This window comes from Nansenia antarctica, assembly GCF_963989245.1.
Source record: "Nansenia antarctica genome assembly, chromosome: 6".
NCBI lineage: Eukaryota > Metazoa > Chordata > Actinopteri > Argentiniformes > Microstomatidae > Nansenia > Nansenia antarctica.
This window is the reverse complement of record NC_137676.1, coordinates 65,558,307-65,580,579: the sequence shown is the minus strand read 5'-3', so window position 1 is coordinate 65,580,579 and position 22,273 is coordinate 65,558,307. Positions and strand designations below refer to the sequence as shown.

General features: G+C 46.3%; 1 protein-coding gene across 1 annotated transcript; it reads left to right on the top strand.

Moving 5' to 3' along the window:
- Positions 1–1,322: 1,322 nt before the first annotated feature.
- On the top strand, positions 1,323–21,237 carry LOC308160837 (von Willebrand factor A domain-containing protein 7-like; the record flags this gene model as incomplete). Its single annotated transcript, XM_080534772.1, has 17 exons — positions 1,323–1,425; positions 2,837–2,952; positions 3,876–4,086; positions 9,279–9,364; positions 9,433–9,526; positions 9,883–10,011; positions 10,130–10,316; positions 11,229–11,398; positions 11,697–11,809; positions 12,348–12,464; positions 12,720–12,926; positions 16,758–16,890; positions 17,131–17,283; positions 17,921–18,013; positions 18,715–18,986; positions 20,229–20,525; positions 20,827–21,237. 17 exons carry the CDS (start codon positions 1,323–1,325, stop codon positions 21,235–21,237), a joined length of 2,892 nt encoding a protein of 963 aa, XP_080390898.1.
- Positions 21,238–22,273: the final 1,036 nt, after the last annotated feature.

Below are 22,273 nucleotides of genomic sequence, written 5' to 3'. Positions count from 1 at the left end.
TGGCCTGGGGTGGTTCTAGTGGTCTAACACCATGGCCTGGGGTGGTTCTAGTGGTCTAGCACCATGGCCTGGGGTGGTTCTAGTGGTCTAATCCGCCTTTTCTTCTAACCCAAGGTTAAACATCCCTGTGATCCCCCATATTACCAGTTATATTCAGTTATTAGATATTGGCTGTAAAGTTTATGTAGGGTCACAGATGCTGTTCCAGAGGTGCCAGGATTCTGTTCCTTCAAAGAGGGTGTGAGAAAATGAGAAAATATGTTACTGTTTAACACAGAAGGGCCTGTTTTAGCCTGAGCCTCTATGATTTTAGTCTGAACTTAGTAAAGCAAGTTCAATCACACACACACACACACACACACACACACACACACACATACACACACACACACACACACACACACACACACACACACACACACTGTACACTATTGGATTCCTGTACATTTTGGGGTGGAGGTGGCGGGTGTTGGTAACTTTCTACAGAAGGTACAGGTACAGAATGTTGGATGTCTACATTCCAGCAACATTGACACACGCACGCACACACACACTCCATGTGAGGTTTTTCATATGAATTCCTGTCATAGACACCTGACTAGGCAGCGTGATGTCCCCTTGCCCCTCCAGCGAGGTGTGACTGAGTATAAAGGAGGAGGAGAGCATACACACACACACACTCACTTGAAGTCTCCACTTGGATATGACCTCTACTCACAGGTAAAATATGTGTCAAATCAATCCTTTTTTTTTCTTTATCAGCGCCTGCTGTTTTCAATGTCAATATTGATAGCTGAAGTATAGGAATTTGTGTTTGCCAGACATATTTTGTATTTTTGCATTATGGTTGACTGAATTACTGGTTATATACTGTTATGCCCCCCCCCTCTACTCCCCCCCCTCTCTCTCTCTCTCTACCCCCTTTCCCTCTCTCTACCCCTCTTTCTCTCTAACCAAGGTGTCTCCACTTGACCTTATTGCCTCGTTAACGCTGAGAAACTTCTCTTTTGTTGCCTCCAACAGACTCACAGAACCAGGAAGAGCAGTACCTTGATACTCAACTCATAACATCCCCCAAATAAAGCAGTTTAGAGAGAGAGAATAAGAGAGAGAGAGAGGGAGAGTGAGCAAGAGAGGGAGAGTGAACATAGAACACACACACACACACACACACACACAGTTTTCCATGAGAGAGGAAATAAACTAGTAGAACTCACAGACATCCAACGCCTCATCTCTTGAGTCAGTGGTAGTGGTCTCTTGTGGTAGTTCTCGAAAGCCATTCCTTCCCCTTGAGGACCTTCATGGCTGTGTACGCTGCAATGCACACCTCTCTCCTCCTGGTGGTGCTGTTCCTCTCCCTGACAGAGGTCACCCAGGCCTTCAAACCCCTCTTCGGTGACTCCGTCTCCGTCACCCATGGGCGTCAGCAGCTTTTTGAATGTGGGGGGGACACTTATTTTTCGGGGGGTCTGGGGGTCCCCCCCCCGAAATTTTTTAAATAGTAGATTCAATTTCCTGCATTCTGGTGCGTTTTACACCCAAAATAATCTCCCTCTTTCTTTGTTTTTCCTTGGAGCTGGCATGGTCTGCAATTACTGACTACTATTATGTTTTGGTTTAACTCACAGAGGCCTGACACTGATACGTGGCACTTTTTAGGTACTTTATTAAATATGAAGATTCAAAAAGAATCAAAGAGTGAATTAGAAAAGAATGAGGTAACTTTGAGTCAACAAATTGAATAAAAAGTTATGAGGAAACATAAAATATGTACCTAGGCTACTCAGAGCCTATTACAATCAAACTTAGCCCTCTTCAGTGCATTGCAGAACATACAACTATAACAAACAAACAAAATCAAAGAGTGAATTAGAGCTGTCTCCACTGCCCCTGCCTGCTGCCCCTGCCTCTGACTCACTCTCACTCTCAACCACCTATATCAGGAGAAATGGGGATGCATTGAGCACTTGTTCATATTGTTTTTCTCTAATAGAACATTTGACATAGAAATACAATCATCAATACAAAAAATACAATCACAAGCATTTTAGAAATAGAAAAATAAATGGAACAGGTGTTTTCTTCTTATTTTTTAACCCTAGCTCAAGCAATCAGATGCAAAATTGATTCTTTGGGTGGGTGCAATGGCCAAATTAAATTGTGCAAATGCTCAGGGCAATGAACACGGGCAGGAGATGCAATAATGACAGGACAGGTAAGCACTGTGAGGTGTTTGTCGCCATTCTGTGCTTTTGATGACATTTCGCCTGTGTCTGTTCTGCATTTAAACATGTCTAACCGCACTAGTAATGCCTAACAAAACTGCTAGTGCCATATAGCTGATCTAGCTCGTATTTGGTTGCTTGTAGGCTATGCTAATTCTATTGCTAATACAGAGAATGTCTCATAAGGTGCTAACATTCTTATCAGAAAAGCTGGCTGTGTTTGACCTTGGGAGAACGCAATGTTGCTGTTTGGCCACTCACGGGAAAACTTGGATGACTTTGACTTACTTTTCTCTTCTTAGAATTTTTTTTCCTTATATCCATCTTGGTGGATGATCTAAATATCGTCTTGCCTCAGTCTGACTCTGAATGTTTTGAATCTGCGTGCGTGTCTGATTCTGCTGCTGCCGTGTTAAAAACAGAAGTAAAACGCGGAGTGGACTTCTGGATATGGGCAATCCCCTACTCATAAAGTGGAACGGATTTGATTGTGAAGCAATGAAAATAACGCTGACCAGTCATGCAACATATTTTTGATGGCAAATGTGGGGGGGTCCAAACGACCTTGTTTCAAAGGTGGGGGGGACACGTCCCCCCCCAAATATATGGTGGTGACGCCCATGCCGTCACCCACCGTGAAATCACAAAGAGAGCCATTCTCCTCAAAACTGCTGAGGTGTGCCGCTCCGTGGCCGCTACTGAGGGGCGGGACTTCAACCTGGCGGTAAGTGGACTATTGTAGATGCTTGGATGCCTGTACTGTTGAGCACTGTGATGCGCTCGTTGTTGCGCACGGCACAGGCCATTTTCTCAATTGGTAGGAAAGTGACTCAACGTGTCTTCTCCTCCACCCTCCACTCAAGTCGTCCTCAAAACAAGAATATATAGGAGGGAAAACCTAGATCTTCTCCAATGCGTTTTCAATATGACACGAGTGGAGGACGGAGGAGTCGTACAGTGTTCCTAACGGGTTTTACGCCTGACAACATGATGTACCAATGCCAGCGCTAGGGGGCTCAGCCCACCCAAACGTGCGTCTTGGCCGGCGATGGCTATGGGCAGGGGTGGGATCAGCCTACCCAAACGTGCGTCTTGGCCGGCGATGGCTATGGGCAGGGGTGGGATCAGCCTACCCAAACGTGCGTCTTGCCCCCACCCCGGTGAGCCACGCGATCTTTGGGATTCGCATTGTTCCCTAGGACCCAAAAACCAATCTCCGAATGCAAAGCCGCTGGTCTTGCCCACCCAAGGTGATGGTTCTTCTGGCGCACCACAAATTAGGCAAAATTGGCCTGCGTGTAGTTGACAGGCAAAACGTCTATCCTTATGTAAAATGCCCTCAGACAATTTTAGAAGTTGTGTGCGCGATACAGGGCGCGCGATAGAGGGAAATAGATGTTCTGATTAAGCACGCACTCAGCATTACGCACCACAACTGAGTGTCACCATTTCGCAAAATTGTCACGTGTCCGTTAAAAACAGAACGTGCTATTAAAATAGCTTTAGGCTGTACTATATACTGTAGATACCGTGGTGTCAAATAAATTGTGATTGACGGCGCTAAACTTGTTTATCTAGAATCCTTGAATGCCTGTACTGTTGAGCACTGTGATGCGTCAAACTTGCGTCCAACTTTCCCTCTCCCAGGTTGATGACAGCCTGTCTGTGGACAAGCTCCAGGCGGCGTGCACGGCCGACAGCTCCACCTTGAGCTCCGTCGCCTCCACGGTCAGGTTCCAGATCGCCATTTCCAACATGTTCCTCAAGAACGCCCAGATAGATGTGCTGCACCCCCTGAGCGCAGTGCACCACTTTGACGAAGAAAAGTTCCATGGAAGCCGCGACATCATTACCGCAGGTATAGTACGCTAGTTAGTCGATGCTCAATCAGAAGTAATGTGAATGTAATGCATACAAGGCTGTCATGGATGATGGTAGATGAAAGACTGGCATGTAGCATTATTCTGTACTTAAAGAACATCTGTACCTTACATAAACCCCGTAGCCTGTTTTTACAGTTAGGCCTACTACCCACCAATGATGGATAGACATAACCTATGACAGGGCTGCCAAGTTTCATCAAAAGTTTGGAGTGAGATTTTTTTGGCGGTGGAGCGACCCAAAACTGTGCACGTTTTGGCAGCGGCGGCCCCTCTCTCCCACCCAATTATGTGTGCTAGTTTCCTGCAATTTTACATGTTGTTCATAATAAACCAGCACAAGAAATGAAAATAATTAACATTTTATAAAACAAGAAAAAAATTCAGACAATATATCATATTTATGAAATCTTAATAAACAAATACAGTAGCCTACAGACTCTAAAAGAAAAATTGGGCCCCATCAACAGGACTCAGCCCCTTGGTCAGCAGCAGAAAGACCCTTGGTCATCATCTTATAATAATAATAATAATAATGCATTTTATTTATAAAAGCACTTTACATATAAAATCTCAGAGTGCTTACAACACAGTAGATAAAGCAATAAAAACATTCAATTAAAAGGCTAAAAAAAGGCTCTATTAAAAAGGTGGGTTTTAAGGCCCCGTTTAAAAGCATCCACAGACTGTGGTGCCCTTAGGTGGTCAGGGAGAGCATTCCACAGCCTGGGAGCAGCCGAGCAGAAGGCCCGATCTCCCATAGTTCGGAGCTTGGTCCTGGGGGTCTTGAGGAGGTTGGTGCCAGTAGAACGGAGGGTGCGTGAGGAGGTCTGAGGGGTATGGAGGAGTTCCTTGAGGTAGGGGGGGGCAGTTCCATGGATGCACTGGTGGGTGAGGAGGGAGACCTTGAATTCAATTCTGAGGGAGACGGGGAGCCAGTGAAGTGATTTGAGGATGGGGGTGATGTGATCATATTTGCGCACCCTCATCAGGATCCTAGCAGCGCTGTTCTGGATGTATTGAAGTTTCAGGAGGCAGCTGCTAGGAATCCCGATGAGGAGTGCGTTGCAGTAGTCCAGTCTGGAGGAGACAAAGGCGTGGATGAGCTTCTCTGCATCTGCCAGAGTGAGTGCAGGACGGAGTTTGGCAATGTTCCTTAAGTGAAAAAAAGCTGTTTTGGAAATATGTTTAATGTGGGTCTCGTAGGTGAGGTGAGGGTCCATTTTGACACCCAGGTTGGTAACAGATGAGGAGAGGGGAATGTTCTGGCCAGAGAAGGTGATGCTGGTGATGGTGGATGACCGGACCTGGTGTGGTGTGCCGACTAGGATGGCTTCGGTCTTGGAGCTGTTTAGTTGTAGGAAGTTGAGCTTCATCCACGCCTCTATCTCCTCCAGGCAGGTGGTTAGTGTGGATAGTGGCAGGGGTGCAGAGGAGGTGGGGTTGACTCTGAGGTAGAGCTGTGTGTCATCCGCATAGCAATGAAATGACATTCCATGCCTGCGGATGACACAGCCAAGGGGGAGCATGTATAGTGTGAACAGGGTGGGGCCCAGCACCGAGCCTTGGGGGACACCGCAGGTGACGTTGTGGGTGTGGGATTTCGCCTTTCCCAGGGTGACGTGCTCAGTTCTGCCAGTGAGGTATGAGGTGAACCAGTTGTGGACAGTGTCAGAGAGGCCAATGGTGGAGTGCAGACGGTGAAGGAGGATGTTGTGGTCCACGGTGTCGAAAGCTGCTGTTAAATCCAGGAGAATGAGGAGGGATGGGGAGCCAGTATCTGCTGTCATCAGGAGGTCGTTGGTGACCCTGACCAGAGCCGTTTCCGTGCTGTGGCCAGGGCGGAAGCCGGACTGAAAGAACTCAAGGAGGTGGTTTTGATTGAGGTGATCCTTAAGTTGAGCAGCAACTACTCTCTCTAGTACCTTGGATAAAAAAGGAAGGTTGGAGATGGGCCTGTGGTTGGCGAGGACTTCTGGGTCTAAGGTGGGTTTCTTGAGAAGTGGTCTGATGACAGCAGTTTTCAGCGCAGATGGGACATGGCCGGTCTGGAGGGAGTGGTTGATGATCTTGGTGATGAGAGGACTTATTGCGGAGAGATTGGACTTCACCAGGGCTGTGGGGAAGGGGTCCAGGGCGCAGGTGGAAGGCTTCATCGTCCTAATGATGTCCTCAACCTCTCGCTGTGTGATGGCCGAAAAACAGGAGAGAGGTTGGGCAATCCCAGGCTGTGGGTCGGCAGTCGGGACATTTAGGACGACAGAGCTGGAGAGGAGAGAGCGGATGTTGTCAACTTTTGTTCTGAAAAAAGTGATGAAGTTGTTGCACCTCTCCTCTGTGGCTTCTGAGTGTGAGAGAGTTTGTGACTTGAGAAGGTGATTTATGGTGGTGAAGAGTTGCTTAGAGTTGCCAGGGCTATTGTTGATGATGTTAGAGTAGAACTGTGAGCGAGCATCTCTGAGGGATTTAGCGTAGGCCTTTTGATGTTCTCTGTAGGCCTGTTTATGAACAGTCAGTCCCGAGGCCTTGAGACGCCGCTCGAGGACACGCCCAGCCGTCTTCATCTTCCGCAGTTCGCAGGTGTACCAGGGGGCTGAGTGCGAGAAGGACACTGTTCGGGATTTAAGAGGGGCGTGGAGGTCCAGGAGACTGCGCAGGGACTGGTTGTAGAAGTCCACTGACTCAGTGACTGAAGGGAGATTATCAGAGCCAGAGGAGAGATGTTGGAGGTCCAGGGTCAGGGCATCTGGATTGATGTTTTTAAGGTTCCTGAAGTGGATTTGCCGCTTAGGCTTGGTGTGGGGGGAGGGGAACAACAGTTCTATTGAGATGGTCTTGTGGTCAGACACACCCAGATCGTAGACCTGTAGGTTGGTAATGGGGGCAGAGTTTGTGATGACCAGGTCGAGTGTGTGTCCCCTAGAGTGTGTGGGGACATCAACATGCTGTCGGAGGTTGAGGCAATCCAAAAGTTGAAGGAACTCAGCTGCAGGGTGACAGGAGGGGGTGTCAACATGAATGTTCATATCTCCAATGATTATGATGTTTGTAGAGGTTGAGCAAAGTGTAGAGAGAAGGTCGTGCATCTCTGAGATGAATGCTGAGTTAGCTTTGGGGGGCCGGTAAATGAGGAGTATGGACATGGGGAAAGGGGGCTTACATTTAAATGCAAGGCACTCGAATGAGGACTGTGTGGGCAGAGGGACGGGGGACAGCTCCAGTTCCTGTCGGTGTATAACAGCAAGGCCACCACCGCGACCAGTACTGCGAGCTTTCTCCAAATAGCTGTAACCAGGAGGACAGGCTTCATTTAGAGCGGAATAAACCTCAGGCTGGTGCCAAGTTTCGGTAAGGCACATGATGTCTAATCCTTTTTCCATGATGTGATCTTGTATGAAGGAGGATTTATTGTTGATAGATTGTGCATTAAAGAGTTCAATTTTAACATTGGATGAGGTGATAGATCTTTGTAGAGTCCGAAGCAGACTGAAATCCACTCCATGTTTTCTGTCCTGCTTGGTGTGTAGCGGTGTGCTACTAGTTTCAGGTGCGACGGTGTTCCGATGACGCGGCAGACGTGCGACAGTGCGCTCCGTTGACCAGATAGATGTGATGAAGTTGCCAGGCTGGTAATAGACAAACTTTCGGCGTGAGCTTCTGTGAATGTAGCGGGGTCGGCGTAGAAGTCCAAGTTTGTGGATGTCTGGAATGCACGTTGGAGTGGTGCAGTTGCAACATTGCATCTTATATACAGTGCATTGCTCATAGATGGCTATCATGTTATACAGTACATACCAGGGTTTTTCCTGGGTCAGAATGAGGGCTTGGTGGGTGATTTTGTGCACGCATGGCGCGCCCACATTTTTTTTAAGGGACCCCCAATTGTTGTATTTGTATTGTAAATTGTAATTATTAATAATAATTATTATTATTAATGTACCTGGTTATGTTACAGTAGAGAAAAAAAAACAGTTACCAAAACTGAGTATTTACTAGCTAAGATTGGCAAAAGATTGGCATGGTGCAACCGAAATTAGTAAACAACTAGTTTGAAACTAGCTAGTAACAACTAGGGCTTTAGTAACTACTAAATGCCTGCATTTAGTAATGACCTACGCCATATTGGTGCAACCCAGTCCAGTAGGCTACCAGATACGATGTTGTAATGTATGCACATATTTTGCTACCACGGTTGCCAGACGGAATTGACAATGTCCAGCCCAACCAGTCTAAAAGCTGCCGAATCCACCCGTCCAGTGTGACCAAAAGTAGCCCAATCTGGCAACACTGCTTGCTACGTTCTTGCAGCTCGCGTGAACACAGGTTCTTCCATCAGCGCTCGCCTGCCGCTTCGATTGCAGACTCAAGTTAACGCGCGTGCAGAAAGATGCCACGAAACTCATGTCCGGTTGCTTTCTTTCAAGGAATTTCAAAACTAAAAGTCCCGTAAAACAATTGTTATTTCTCGCCGTGAGAAATAGAGATGCGGCGTGAGAGCGTGAGAACTGGTTGAAATGCGTGATTCTCACGGCGATTGCGTGAGACTTGGCAGCTCTGCCTATGATACCAGACAGGCCTCAAGCTGTCGTTTCACCCTACCAAGGCCTAGAACAAATGCACTATGGAAAACATTTGTATATAGAGCTGTGGTATAATGGAATAGACGCCCCCAATATCTGACCCTTGTTGGAAATGAATCCAGCTTCAAAAAGAAACTGAAAGAAGCTGTCGTCCGGAAAGAAATTTGGTTTAGCCCAGTTTGACTTTTGCCCTGACGATAATACTATAGTTTTGGTGTGAGCTCTCTGTCTTCTTCTTTTATTGTATACTACGGTACTTTGCTACTTGTATTTTATTATTATTATATATTATATTATTATTCCTTTGTTGATTGATTTTGTTATGTTTGACTGTCTGTCTTTCATGTGGACCCCAGGAGGAATAGTCCTTGCTATGTTGATGACTAATGGGGATCCGTTTAAATAAACAAATAAACAAAGTACGCTAGATCTTCACCACAGGTACAGTACGCTAGTTAGGTACAGGTACATTACAGTAGATCATCACTACAGGTACAGTATGCTCGAGTCACAAGAGGTGGGCCTTTGGGGGGGACGGATGGACAGACAGACTATTCTATTCTATTCTATTCTATTCTATTCTATTCTAGGAGTGTCAGCAGTCAAGGCCAGCGTCAAGATGAAGAACTTCCTCTCAGGGCGGTTAACACTTGGGGGTGTCTGTCACACACTACAGGTGAGCAGGGAAGAACAGGGAGGATGATGATGCCGATGATGATGATAATGACTGTCATTCTTTTCTAGGATTTTTACAGTCACAGCAACTGGATTGAGCTGGGGAAAAGAGAGCCCTACTCTCCTCTGATCCAACCAGACCTCCCATTGGAAAACCTGGCAGGTACTTGTGTGTGTCTGCGTGTGTCTTCTTTGTGTCTGTGTGTGTGAGAATACTGAGATTAAGGAGTACATTAAGAGTAAAGTAAGACAGTAACTCTGTTATGGTTTGATTAGGAGGTATTTGAGGTGCGTGCCACTGTCAACACTGAACAACGCCGCCCTCTCTTGTCTGTCGACCAATCAGTCTGGAGATCAGTCTTTCTCATGACATGTGTCATCACCTCTGTACACACTGGACACCCTAATGCTGCCACTTACTCTGCAGTGTGGTTACACACACACACACACACACTCTCACACACACACACACACCCACACCCACACCCACACCTATAATCTGATCTGCTCTGTCTCCAGACTCCAACACTCCGACATGTCGGAACTGCACAGGGGGAAGCTGCACTGACAACATCCTGCCAGGCGTGCTGGAGAAGGGTCTACTCACCTCAGGGTATTTCGGTGTGTTCTCCTCAGATAAGCCTGCAGGTAAACTCACACACACACACACACACACACAAACGACATGGACAGGGATAGGGACACACATACACGGACATGGACACACACACACAGACTTGATTCCAGGTGTCCTCCTCTCCCACAGGTAAGTGCAGCCATGGCGGGTTCTTTGACCGGACCAGCCGACGGGACCCGGTGGGAGGGATCAACAAGGACAACGCCGAGGCGAGCCACGGTCACCTGCACAACACCGCCGCTGCTGTGGCCATCCAGGCCACCATGGACCTGCTAGAGGACATCAGAGGGGCTGCAGGGGAAACAAACTTCCTACGGTACGCAGGAGGGGTGTGTGTGTGTGTCTGTGTGTGCGTGTGTGTGTGTGAGTGTAAGTGTGTCCCCGTCCGTGACCGTCTCCCGGTCCGGGTCATGGTGTGTGTGTGTGTGTGTGTGCATGCCTGCGTGTGTGTCTGTGTCCCTATTGTGTGTACATTTATATGTATTTGTTGAAGGAGAAGGGAAAGATGGGCAGGTCATACAGGAGGCTAAGTTTGTAAGGACCAATGGGGGAGAAGCTATGTTTGTAAGGACCAATGAGGGCGAGGCTGTGTTTGTAAGGACCAATGAGGGAGAGGTTCACTCAAAGCTCTTCATGATATTGTGCTTGTCTAGTCTCCATGAGTTTACCCCTCATCTATCCCTAACCCTAACCCAAGGCTGGTGTGATGTGGGGATATGTCAGGGCAGATATTATGTGCAAGAAAGGCTAAACTATGATCTCCGATATTGGGGAAGGGAAAGATGGTTGAGGAACTGTATCATTTGAATGTATTCAGATTATCTCCTCCTGCTCATTCGCTTCTTTCTTTCTTTCTTTCTTTCTTTCATTCATTCTTTCGTTCTCTCGCTATCTATCTCTCTTTCTCTCTCTATGGCCCATTGACGTTTAAATTTTTTACCCCTACCCCTCATTTTGGAGTGCCACTCGCTTTTCGGCTTCCCCCTCTGAGTTACAAGTGGTAGTGGTTGAAATCTTCCCCTATGAGATGGGATAACCCTTCAAGACCCTGATACATCATCAATAGTATCATAGAAAAGCATGGACACTCGCGATTCATTCACAAGTTTTATGTTATAAAAAAGTCATCAAATAAAAAAAGAACAATGCTTCATTACCAAGCCAGTTCATGACAGAATGAACCCCCCCCCCCCCTCTTCTCATCTCTCTCTATCCTTCCTTCTCTCAGGTTGATGGGCCTGACCCAGTCCTCAGTGCTGTGTTTCGTGATCGACACTACGGGCAGCATGAGGGACGACATCGCTGAGGCCAAGAGGGTGTCCTTCTCCATCATCAACGGCAGGAGACTGATACGACAGGAGCCCTCCTCCTACATCCTGGTTCCTTTCAACGACCCAGGTGTGTTCAGCAAATCTCATAGACATAGAAATATAAAACCTAGAATGGATATTCTTGCTTTTGTTCACGGGGGGGGGGGGGGGGGGGCTGGGTTATTGGCCTTGTTGACCAACAGGCCCTGGAACAGTTACACGCCATGAGATACGGTCAACTGATTTGACATTGGGTGTAGCTCTCGTTTGACTTATTTTCATTTCATATAATCATATACATGCTTTTTGCAGTTTTACTTATCATCAACGGTGTGTGTGTGTGTGTGTGTGTGTGTGTGTGTGTGTGTGTGTATGTGTGTCTAAAGACTTTGGACCTTTGATAATGACGACAGATGCAGACGTCTTCAAACAGCGCATCAACGAACTCACAGCGAGCGGTGGGGGAGACCTACCAGAGAAGTGCCTCTCGGCCCTACAGGTGTGTGTGTGTGTGTGTGTGTGTCAAGTTTTATTGTTACGTCACATTACGCAAGTGTAACAGTGAAATTGTTAGGCTTCGGTTCCTGACATTGCAGCACAACACAATAAGGCAATAGGCATAATTCAAGATAAAAAAGTGACAATAGTACAGGAGATAAGTGACAAATAAGACGGGACAGTTATACAATTATACAAATACAATTAGCAGTACAACTAGTAATAAAATAGATGGTTCAAGTAGTAAAGTGGTTTTGAGCTTAAGGTTTAGGTAGTCCGTATACACAGGGTGTGCTTCGGTTACATTTCTTACAGTAGGCTTGTTCATGAGCCTGATCACCTGATGGAAGGAGCTGTTGGTTAGCCTCTGAGTTTTGGCCCTGAGGCTCCTGAAGAGGCTTCGCCTTTTGGACGGCATAAGTTCAAACAGACTGTGGTTGGGGTGTGTGTGTGTGTGTGTGTGCGTGACGTTCTCCCATTCACCACAAATAGTTGCTATACCCAGGCTTCGTCTCATCTGTTCTGTGTGTAATACCCAGTTGGCCCTCACGGCGGCGCCACCCTTCTCTGAGATCTTTGTGTTCACTGATGCTCCGGCCAAAGACGCTGCGCTCAAGAGCACCATCAATGCCCTGACGGAAAGCACCAAGTCTGTGGTGAGTAGCAACAACTCCTCTCTGTTGCTGTTCCTCTCCCTTCCTCTGCATGTACGTTTCAAACAATCAGTGCCATTTCAATCCATTAAGTGGTGTATATATATATATATCTCCTCTCTAACTTGCTCTTGCTAAATCTGTCTTCCATGTCTGTCTGCCTGCCTGCCTGCCTGTCTGTCTGTCTGTCTGTTGTCTGTCTGTCCTTTCCTCCCTCCCTCTCTCTCTCTCTCCTTCTCTCCTTCCTTTCCTCCCCAGGTGACCTTCATGTTGACTGACAACCTCCGCTCCAGTCGCCGCCGTCGTAGTGGGGCTGTGGGCGGGTCTTTCAGTCGTATCGCCCAATCAGACGCCCAGCTGTACCGGGACTTGGCCCAGGCGTCTGGAGGTCAGGCTATAGAGGTCACCAAAGCTGACCTGCCCCAGGCCACCAGACTAATCGAGGACGCCTCCACGAACGCTCTGGTAACATCTCTTTCTGCCTCCCTGCCTGTCTGTCTGTCTGAGTGTCTGCCTGCCTGTCTGTCTGTCTGTCTGTCTGTCTGTTTGTCTGTTTTTCTGTGTGGTCTGTCTGTCTGCCTGTCTGTCTATGTGTCAGTCTGCCTGCCTGCTTGTTTGTCTGTGTGTTCTGTCTGTCTGCCTGCCTGCCTGTCTGTCTGCCTGTCTGTCTGTCTGTCTGTCTGTTTGTCTGTCTCTCTGCCTGTTTGTCTGTTTCTCTGTCTGTCTGTCTGTCTGTGTGTCTGCCTGCCTGTCTGTCTGTGTCTGCCTGTCTGTCTATCTATCAATTTGTCTCTGACTGTGTGTAACAAATGTAACAAGAAACAAAGTATGCACAGTAATAGCCCAGTCTTAACTGGTAATCTCCTGTTAACAGTCCAACATAAAATCCCTCAAAAAATCAAATTAAAGCAAGAGCTTGTTCAATTCAAGTAAAAGGAATATAGTGCAGCCATCTGGGTTGTGCATGGATTTGGCTTTCTTTTGTGGAAAAAGTCCTCCATACTGCTTTGCGTCATCCTGAAAAAGAGACACATAAAGCACATTAGAATAATGATATTAGTGGCATATTTTAAAATGTGTCTAATTTCCACATCACTGCTATGTTATGATATTATTATTGCTAATAATAATAGACCCTTTTTGTCAGGTGCCTGACCAGAAAAATACTGGACCTCATATTCAAACTCATACATGGCCGTTAAAGTAAACAGAAAATATAAAACGGTAGATGATGTATGGTGGAACGTAACGTAATGTTCAATTTTAAGTGACTACTACCGTATTTTCCGCACTATAAGGCGCACCGGATTATAAGGCGCACCTCCAATGAATGGCCTATTTTAGAACTGTTTTCATATACAGGGCGCACCGGATTATAAGGCGCATAGAATAGAAGATACTGCAGTCAAACGTTTGACTGGGGTTGCGTTACGCCCAAGCTCCACCAACTGCGTTGCGTCACCTCTCCATCGGTGTTGCGTCAACTTCCCGTTGTCCATGCTCCACCTGAGCGTTGTCACCGTCAATGTTCTACCTGCTCCACCGTCAAAAATATATATTTTTCCACCTCAAGTATCAGCCGTTCGTCATCCATTTTTGCAACAAGCGTCAAGGACCTGCAGTGATTCACAGCTGACTCTCGTGAATAGCAATTCGCAATAGCTGCGACCACGAGATATAGAGTAGTTAGCTACAAGCATTTTCAATCTGGTATTATCTCTATTAGTGGATTAACCGCTGTGGTGATTCAACAGCTGATAAAAATACATCAAGTAGACTACAAACAGAGCAAAACAAGAAAACAACACCAGAAAACAACCAATAGGCTATACAATTATAACCAACAAACAATATGTGACAGCTCCTGGTGAAATGTGCAACGTAATTTTTCAGTTTTTACACATGCTTAAACTACAGATTGTAAGCTTTCAAATGCTGTGTCATACATTCAAATCAGAGACAGATTGAACACGACAGGCGTATTTGAATGTTGGTTCGCCTCAAACACTGAATGGGAGAAAAGTGACTCTGAACGCAGCCACAGCTACGAACGCTGCTAACAAAACACATCGCTACGAAGGTCTCAACTGTATTTTAATAACATGACAACATGCTGGGAGAACATCGACATGCTAAAAACACATAACTACACATAACTAGATGAACACACAGTTCTTGCTTTTGAACACGAGCTAAAACGAAAGTATGTTTACAAGTCAACCCTCCCTTACCGGTAGCCTCCGGCAAACGAGAATAATGAATCCAATACACAAATGATAAGTGTTTAGTGATCGTTAAACTGTTGTTTATTATATCGAGTGGGTACTTTAAAACTTCAAGTTGAAAGCACCAAGAAGGACCGCCTCGAAATTCATCGATGTTCATGTCCCGTGCTAGCGCTGTTGCCTTCATTCGAATAGTGACTGTAGAGACACTTCTACTTGCGGCTCTCTGTTCAACAACCCACTGTTGGAGTTTGTCCTCTAACTGTGGCCATCTCGCTTTGTTCCCTCGGAAACTCTGTTTAGTCTTCTTTACTTGGGGTCTTTATACACACACAAGTGGTGTGGGACTGTGAGTAAGCACATCAGTACCGGTGTTTACTGATTACCGTAATGCTGCAAGCGGTGCGGCTTTGTAGTTTACCAGTCGTACTGAAACATTTTGACAGAGCGACTTGAGCGCCGTGTACAACCAGTATGGATCAACCAATTAACCAATTGATCCACATATAAGGCGCTCCGGATTATAAGGCACACTGTCGTTTTTTTTTTTTAAATTAAAGGCTTTTAAGTGCGGAAAATACGGTACTAATAGAAACACATTCTACTACTAACAGAAACTACTAACAGGAACACGAAACGTGTGTCGATAATCCTACTATATCATGCTTGGGGTGGAGACAAAAAGTAAACAGGACTTATGGTGCTGACTGGCTGCCGTCTTGACAGTGTTCCAAGATGCTTTTGCTTCAAATGTTCGTGCATAGCAGTTGTACTGCTGTGATATGCTATTTCCAATTTGCAGAGTATACAGAGCACCATATTGTTCTGTCTGTCTAAAAATACTCCCATACTCTAGATCAGCGGTTCCCAACCTTTTTGGACTCAAGGCCCACTTAAAAGTATTCGCGGCCCACGCGGCTCATTATTCTCTTATTCTTATTGGATATTTCATATGCATCATCATACAATCTGAACAATGGATATATACTGTTGATGCTTTGTCTCAAGATGACGACGTAGTTTACACAGCATCAGAGTTTCATTTGATAAAACCTCAGATCACACCACGCACAGCGGTAACGGTTCGTCTTCTATGCCTGTCCCAAAAAAATCCCAAGGCTAAATAACTCAACGTTAAGGGTTGGATTGGGGGTAAGACCCTGCGACATACCAGCGTGTACTTGTACATTTCCAGGGGGTGTACTTGTACATCAAGCCGCCTCATGCTACGGAAACAGGAGATAGGCTCCTGCCCTATGGGCCATTAGGCTCAAGAACAATCGGTTCTCAAAGCTACTTGTGTGGTCTTGACTACCTGTCCACTTTCTCACCTGGTTCTTGCTCTCTCTCTCTGGTGTGCCGACACCATCCTGCTCTCTCTCCTTCTCTCCCTCTCTATCCTCCTCCTCTCTCCCTCTTTTTCTGTCAACCAAAAGGCAAACATAACAACCAATTTATAATTTAATAAGAGGTATACATTGACCCATATCAATTCATAACATCATTCTAATTGAATATTGGGTTGCTGTGGGAAATGCAGTCATATAATGTGATTTTGACCTTACTCTCTCACCTGAAAAAAAATGGTATGTCCATCTATAAAAAACAGACATTTCCAATGAGAGGGTTTGTTACAATGCTTCAATCCACTGTCCATGTACGGTAACGATACCATTATTGTATTACCGTGAAGCCCAATTCTAGCAGAATAAGAAATATTGTGTACTTTGAGTAAAATAATAAAGTGCATCCAGTGAGTTCTTTAGCTGGCAAGTGTGCAAGCAGACTAGCTCATCTAATCACCTCTGAGCTAGCTAGCTTGCTAGTTCTTTGACACTATTCACACCATGGAACTATAATCAGACACTTTCTAGTCACAATAATAACGACCAATTTGAAACAACTTTCTCTGTCAGAACACTCGGCAATTATATTTGCTAACGTTTCAACTTGATTACTTTCATCTGCAGACCCTGGCAGACACCACGGTGGATGGCATGGTAGCCCACTACAACACTGCCTTATCCCTCAACCTCGACTCTTTCCTCCCTCCCTCCCTCCATCCCTCTAGGTGACTATTCTGCAGGCTGTGAGGAGTCCAGGAAAGGCGGATCGTTTCTTCTTCACAGTGGATGGGTCTTTGAGAAACCTGACTGTTTACATCACTGGAACCTCCCTCTCTTTCACACTCACCAGTCCTTCAGGTAACACCACACCTGGGTGAGACATGGTACTGTATACACATGCAAGTACAGCTAAGGGTGTGTGTGTGTGTGTGTGTGTGTGTGTGTGTGTGTGTGTAATAATGTACAGTATAGGGAGGCACAGACATTCTTCCAGGGCCATTTCAGTCCAACAAAACCTCATATACTGTAACGTGTGTGTGTGTGTGTGTGTGTGTGTGTGTGTGTGTGTGATTCTCCACCTGTGTTTAACCCCTCCAGGTGTCTCCCAGAATCACACTGAGCACAGCGGTCCCCTAGGAACGATCCAGACCGTGGGGAACCTCTTCCGAGTCAGCCTGAACTCTGACAACCAGATAGGATCTTGGGAAATCAGCATGAACTCAACAGAGGCCTACACTGCCAAGGTCATAGGTTGGTACAGTAACATCAACAGAGGCCTACTCTGCCAAGGTCATAGGTCAAAAATATATATGTATGCATGTAATATATATATAATAATATGCCATTTAGCTGACGCTTTTATCCAAAGCGACTTACATTGCAATGAGTGCACACATGTTAGTATATATGGTCCCAGCAGGAATCAAACCCACAACCGAAGTGTTGTTAGCGCCATGCTCTACCAACTGAGTCACAGAGGTGTGTGTGTGTGTGTGTGTGTGTGTGTGTGTGTGTGCGTGCGTGTGTGTGTGTGTGCGTGTGTGTGTGTGTGTGTTTGTGTGTGTGCGTGTGTGTGTGTGTGTGTGTGTGTGTGCGTGCGTGTGCGTGTGCGTGTGTGTGTGTGTGTGTGTGTGTTTGTGTGTGTGCGTGTGTGTGTGTGCGTGTGTGTGTGTGTGCGTGCGTGTGCGTGTGTGTGTGTGTGTGTGTGTTTGTGTGTGTGTGTGTGTGTTTGTGTGTGTGTGTGTATGTGCGTGCGCGTGTGTGTGTGTGTGTGTGTGTGCGTGCGTGTGTGTGCGTGTGCGTGTGCGTGTGTGTGTGTGTGTGTGTGTGTGTGTGTGTGTGTGTGTGCGTGCGCGTGCGTGTGCGTGTGCGTGTGTGTGTGTTCCAGGTCAGAGCTCTCTAAATTTCATCTACTATTTTGTGGAGGCGTTCGGTGGGGCCCACGGAGACATTAGCCTGAAAGAAGGTCGTCCTCTCACAGGTCAGGAAACAATCATCAACAAACCAACAACAGTCCTCTGCATTCCAATGTATACATAGATGAGCAGAGTTTGTAATAACACTGTCAAAACACCCCCCCCCCCCCCCAAACACACACCTCTCTGTCTCCATCAAATTCCATCTCTCTCTCTCTTTGTCTCTCAGGGTTCCCACAGGTCCTTGAAATCCTTGAAAGTTTGTGAATTTGAGAAAAAGAATCAAGGTCTTAAATGTTTTTGAAAATAGACATGGGTCATTGAAAGTGCTTGAATTCTCCTCTCTCTCTCAAAAAAATAAAATAAAAAATAATAATAATATATATACTGTATATATATATCCAAAAATGTTTTACTTAGCTCGTCAACTAGTAAATAAGTCTCTGTATTGCTTAACTTTACACATATTTCACAATATATTGTTTTGCTGTGCTGTGGTAGAGAAGGCAAGAGACCATCTAGTGTTCACACATTCAGGCCTCTCTTTTTAATTGTTGTCTGTGAGCGGATAGTTCCTATTATATAAATTCTCATCTCGATCTGTCTCAAACTATGCCGTGTTGGGTCCTTGAATTAAAGGCAATTGAGTCTTGAAAGTCCTTGAAAGGTGCTTGAATTTGATGTTTCAGAAGGTGTGGGAACCCTGCTCTCTCTCTCTCTCACAAAATCTGTACTATGAAATACTCTTATCTCTCTCTCTCTCTAGGCGGTAACGGCACCCTGCTGGTGACAGTGACAGGGGGTGACTCTGTGAGGGTGACAGAGGTCGCTCTGGTGGAGGCCTCAGGGTCAGGGGAGGTCAACGGAACTGTCCAGTCGCTGGGAGACGGCAACTTCCTGGCAGTGATGGCCAGCCTCCCGCAGGGCAGTTTCACGCTGCGTTTGAGGGGAGAGGTCCTGCCCACCACCAGGGCGGCGCCCGTCAGCTTCCAGAGACAGTCCTCGACGCAGATTAGGACCTCCAGCATCTCCATCATAGTGAGTACAGACCAGTGGAGGCTGGTGACTTCCAGAATTGAGGAGGCCAATTTTTTTTCCGCTTGCTCGCTTCACTCGCGATGGAATGTTCCCTGTTCTTCTTATCTGTCTTTGTTAAAAATTATTAATTTGTGTTTGGCGGTACTGAAGGGATTGGGACACTCTCAGGATGGTGGATGAAGCAGCTTTTATTGCCTGCACAATGGGTCATCAAATAAACAAAACAATTGGCATGAATCTCTGGTCCGCCTGCAGCAGCTATTATTCCTTCTGCTCAGGCTCACAACATTCACCACAACATACTACATACAATCAATGACATGTCAAAAGCACTCAAACACTATGTCAATCAGACACACAACATACAATTCAGAACAATACATCATCCATTTCTAATATTTATCCTGCAGAACAGCACTCATACGCGTGTGGCGGAAAAAGGTACTACACGGAGGCCAGGCCTCCTGTTCCCACCCATTTTCAGTGATTTGGCCAATCACATATTGCCATGAAAAAATTTGCATTACATTGACTTCTATGAGAAACCACTTTCCGACAGGAGGCCTGGCCTCCGTGTAGTACCTTTTTCCGCCACACGCGAGTATGAGTGCTGTTCTGCAGGATAAATATTAGAAATGGATGAAGTATTGTTCTGAATTGTATGTTGTGTGTCTGATAAAAAATATAATTATTGCTTTTTTAAATCTCTCTCTCTTCTCTCAAATTATTGGGGAGGCCAGGCCTCCTCCACCTCTATGGAGGAGCCTCCACTGGTACAGACAGGGAAAAGGTAACGTTACTGTTCCCTTCAGAAAAGGATAGTAACCCTAACCGTAGAAGTTGAACTGGAGTGTCTGTGACTGATTTGTTTAATTATTTGTGCACACGACACATCGACAAGAGAGACTCAGTCGGGTGTTGTTCATGAATTGAGGGTGTGTGTCTCTGTCCCTCAGAGTTCACAGGTGGACATCTGTTAGGAGATAAGTAACTATCAAACCAATGAACGTACAATGTTGTCACTGTCCTGCTTTGTATCCTGCTTCAAACTGATGGATCAAAGAGGTAAAACACTACTACACTAAGAGCTGAGGAAAGAATGTCTTGGTTCAGACCACACAGCTAGACCCAGGGTTATTGACTTGCTCTGTTGTCTGATTACACCAAGTAAAAGATTCCTTAAACACAGAAGTTGTCACTGTCCCTTTTATTTGTTTACAATACTGTTCCCCCTCGCCCTAGGCCCAGGCAACGAACACGTTAGAACCTGGGTCCACCATCTCAGTCCCCTTCACCCTGACGACGACCAACGCCACGGGGGGCACCTTCACCGTCCGTGCCACTAACGACCGTGGCTTCACCTCCTCCTCCCCCTCCAGTGTATCCATGGTGACCGGGGGCAGTGCCAACGGCACTGTGACCCTCACGGCGCCCGCAAACACCCCCTCGGGCACGGACGTCACCCTGACCATCGAGGCAGAGTCCCCCAGCGCCACCGACTCTAACTACGCCGTGCTGAGACTCTCCGTGGTCGCCAAGGTAACCTGAGAATGATAGGGGGATTTATAATGAAGTACGTTGGTCCTTAATCACTTTTCTGGGGGGGGGAGTTTGACCACACAGCTGCACAATAGACTTACAGAACAACAATTGTTTCATTTAAGTAAAAAATATTTCCCTGAATTGAACTCTGGTGTGATTAATTACAGTATAGTGCACTCCATGAAAGTTAGAGTTATTTTGGAGTAAATTTCTGCGTTAACCTATCTCTTTTTTTTCTATCCCACCTCTCTGTCTCCCTGCCGTGACCTGTGTCCTTCATCTCTCTCTCTCTCTCCAGATCACAGACTTCACCCGCCCCCAGTGCCAGGTGGTCAGTGTAACTGAATGCCCAGCTGACTGCAGCCTGGCCAGCTGGGAGCTCTCTGCCAACCTGACGGACGGAAACGGGACGGGCATCGAAAGCGTCACCATTCGTCAGGGTAATGGCACCCTGAACACGACCTCCGCCGTGGGGCCTGGGGGAGAGAATGTGACCCTGGCGCTCTACAGCGCCTCCTGCTGTTCGCAGGCGGTAGAGCTGGTGGCTGTGGACCAGGTGGGAAATGTGGCCACGTGTGTGGGGTCGCCGAGGGACACAGTGAATGCCACGGCCCTGCCTGTAGTTGCTACTACATGCACCGGGGGGCACACTTTGACCTTGTCCCTGTTTCTATGGACCACTGTGACTCTGGTCTCCCTCCTAGTCTAGAGCAGAGACGCTAGGTTGCAGTCACCCTCAAAATTCCAATCATTTTAGGAATTGAATTTCACTCCTCTGGAGAAGTTCCATGGGAATTCCATGTCTAAGGATGTCATTTTCCACTACTCTTTACTCTGCTCAGAGCTAGATCGTCTAACTGTTTTTATCCTGGTGATTGTTGCAGTAGATTGGATAAGGTTTTCACCCCTTTAATGGCATACGATGCCTGAAATTTAACTCAAGTACAGTCGTGAAGTTGTTGCACTTGTTACCGCTCCTCTAATGTCAATGCAGACTGGCAGGGAAGGAGCAAAGATTGCTAGCCTACAGAGCACCGCTATTCTGTCATGAACTGGCCTGGTAATGAAGCATTGTTCGGTCGCCATTCTTGTTCTGTCTCTCTCTTGAGCCCTTAGCCCAGGCCATCAGACAGACAGAGTACTTACATTTCCCCTATTTCAATTTTAGGTCATAGCCACCACATCTCATTATATGCTGATGACATTCTATTATTTCTAGATAATATTGATACTTCTGCCCCCCCATGTGTTAGAAATGTTTGAAGATTTCGGTAGATTGTCAGGCTATAAGATTAACTGGATGAAGTCAATTCTAATGCCCCATAGTCCTTCAGCAAGAACCTCCTGTCTCCCTAGACATATCCCAGTGAAAGATAAATGTACTTACCTTGGCATCACTATATACCCAACCATACCACGGATAATTAAAGACAACTTTGATGTAACCTTGAACAAAATCAAAACGGATATTCAAAGATGGGATAGCCTCAAAATATCTCTTCAGGGCAGAGCCACGATAATCAAGATGAATGTTTTGCCAAGGATCAACTTCCTGTTTTCCATGTTACCATTACCCCCACCACCCAAATACTTTGATGATATTAATTCGTTGGTCTCAAGGTTCATATGGGCTGGCAAACGCCCGAGAATCCGTCTTACAACTTTGCAACAACCCAAATTGTCGGGTGGGATGGCAATTCCAGATTTTAAGATGTATTATTTAGCTTTCCAGACTCAAGCCTTAC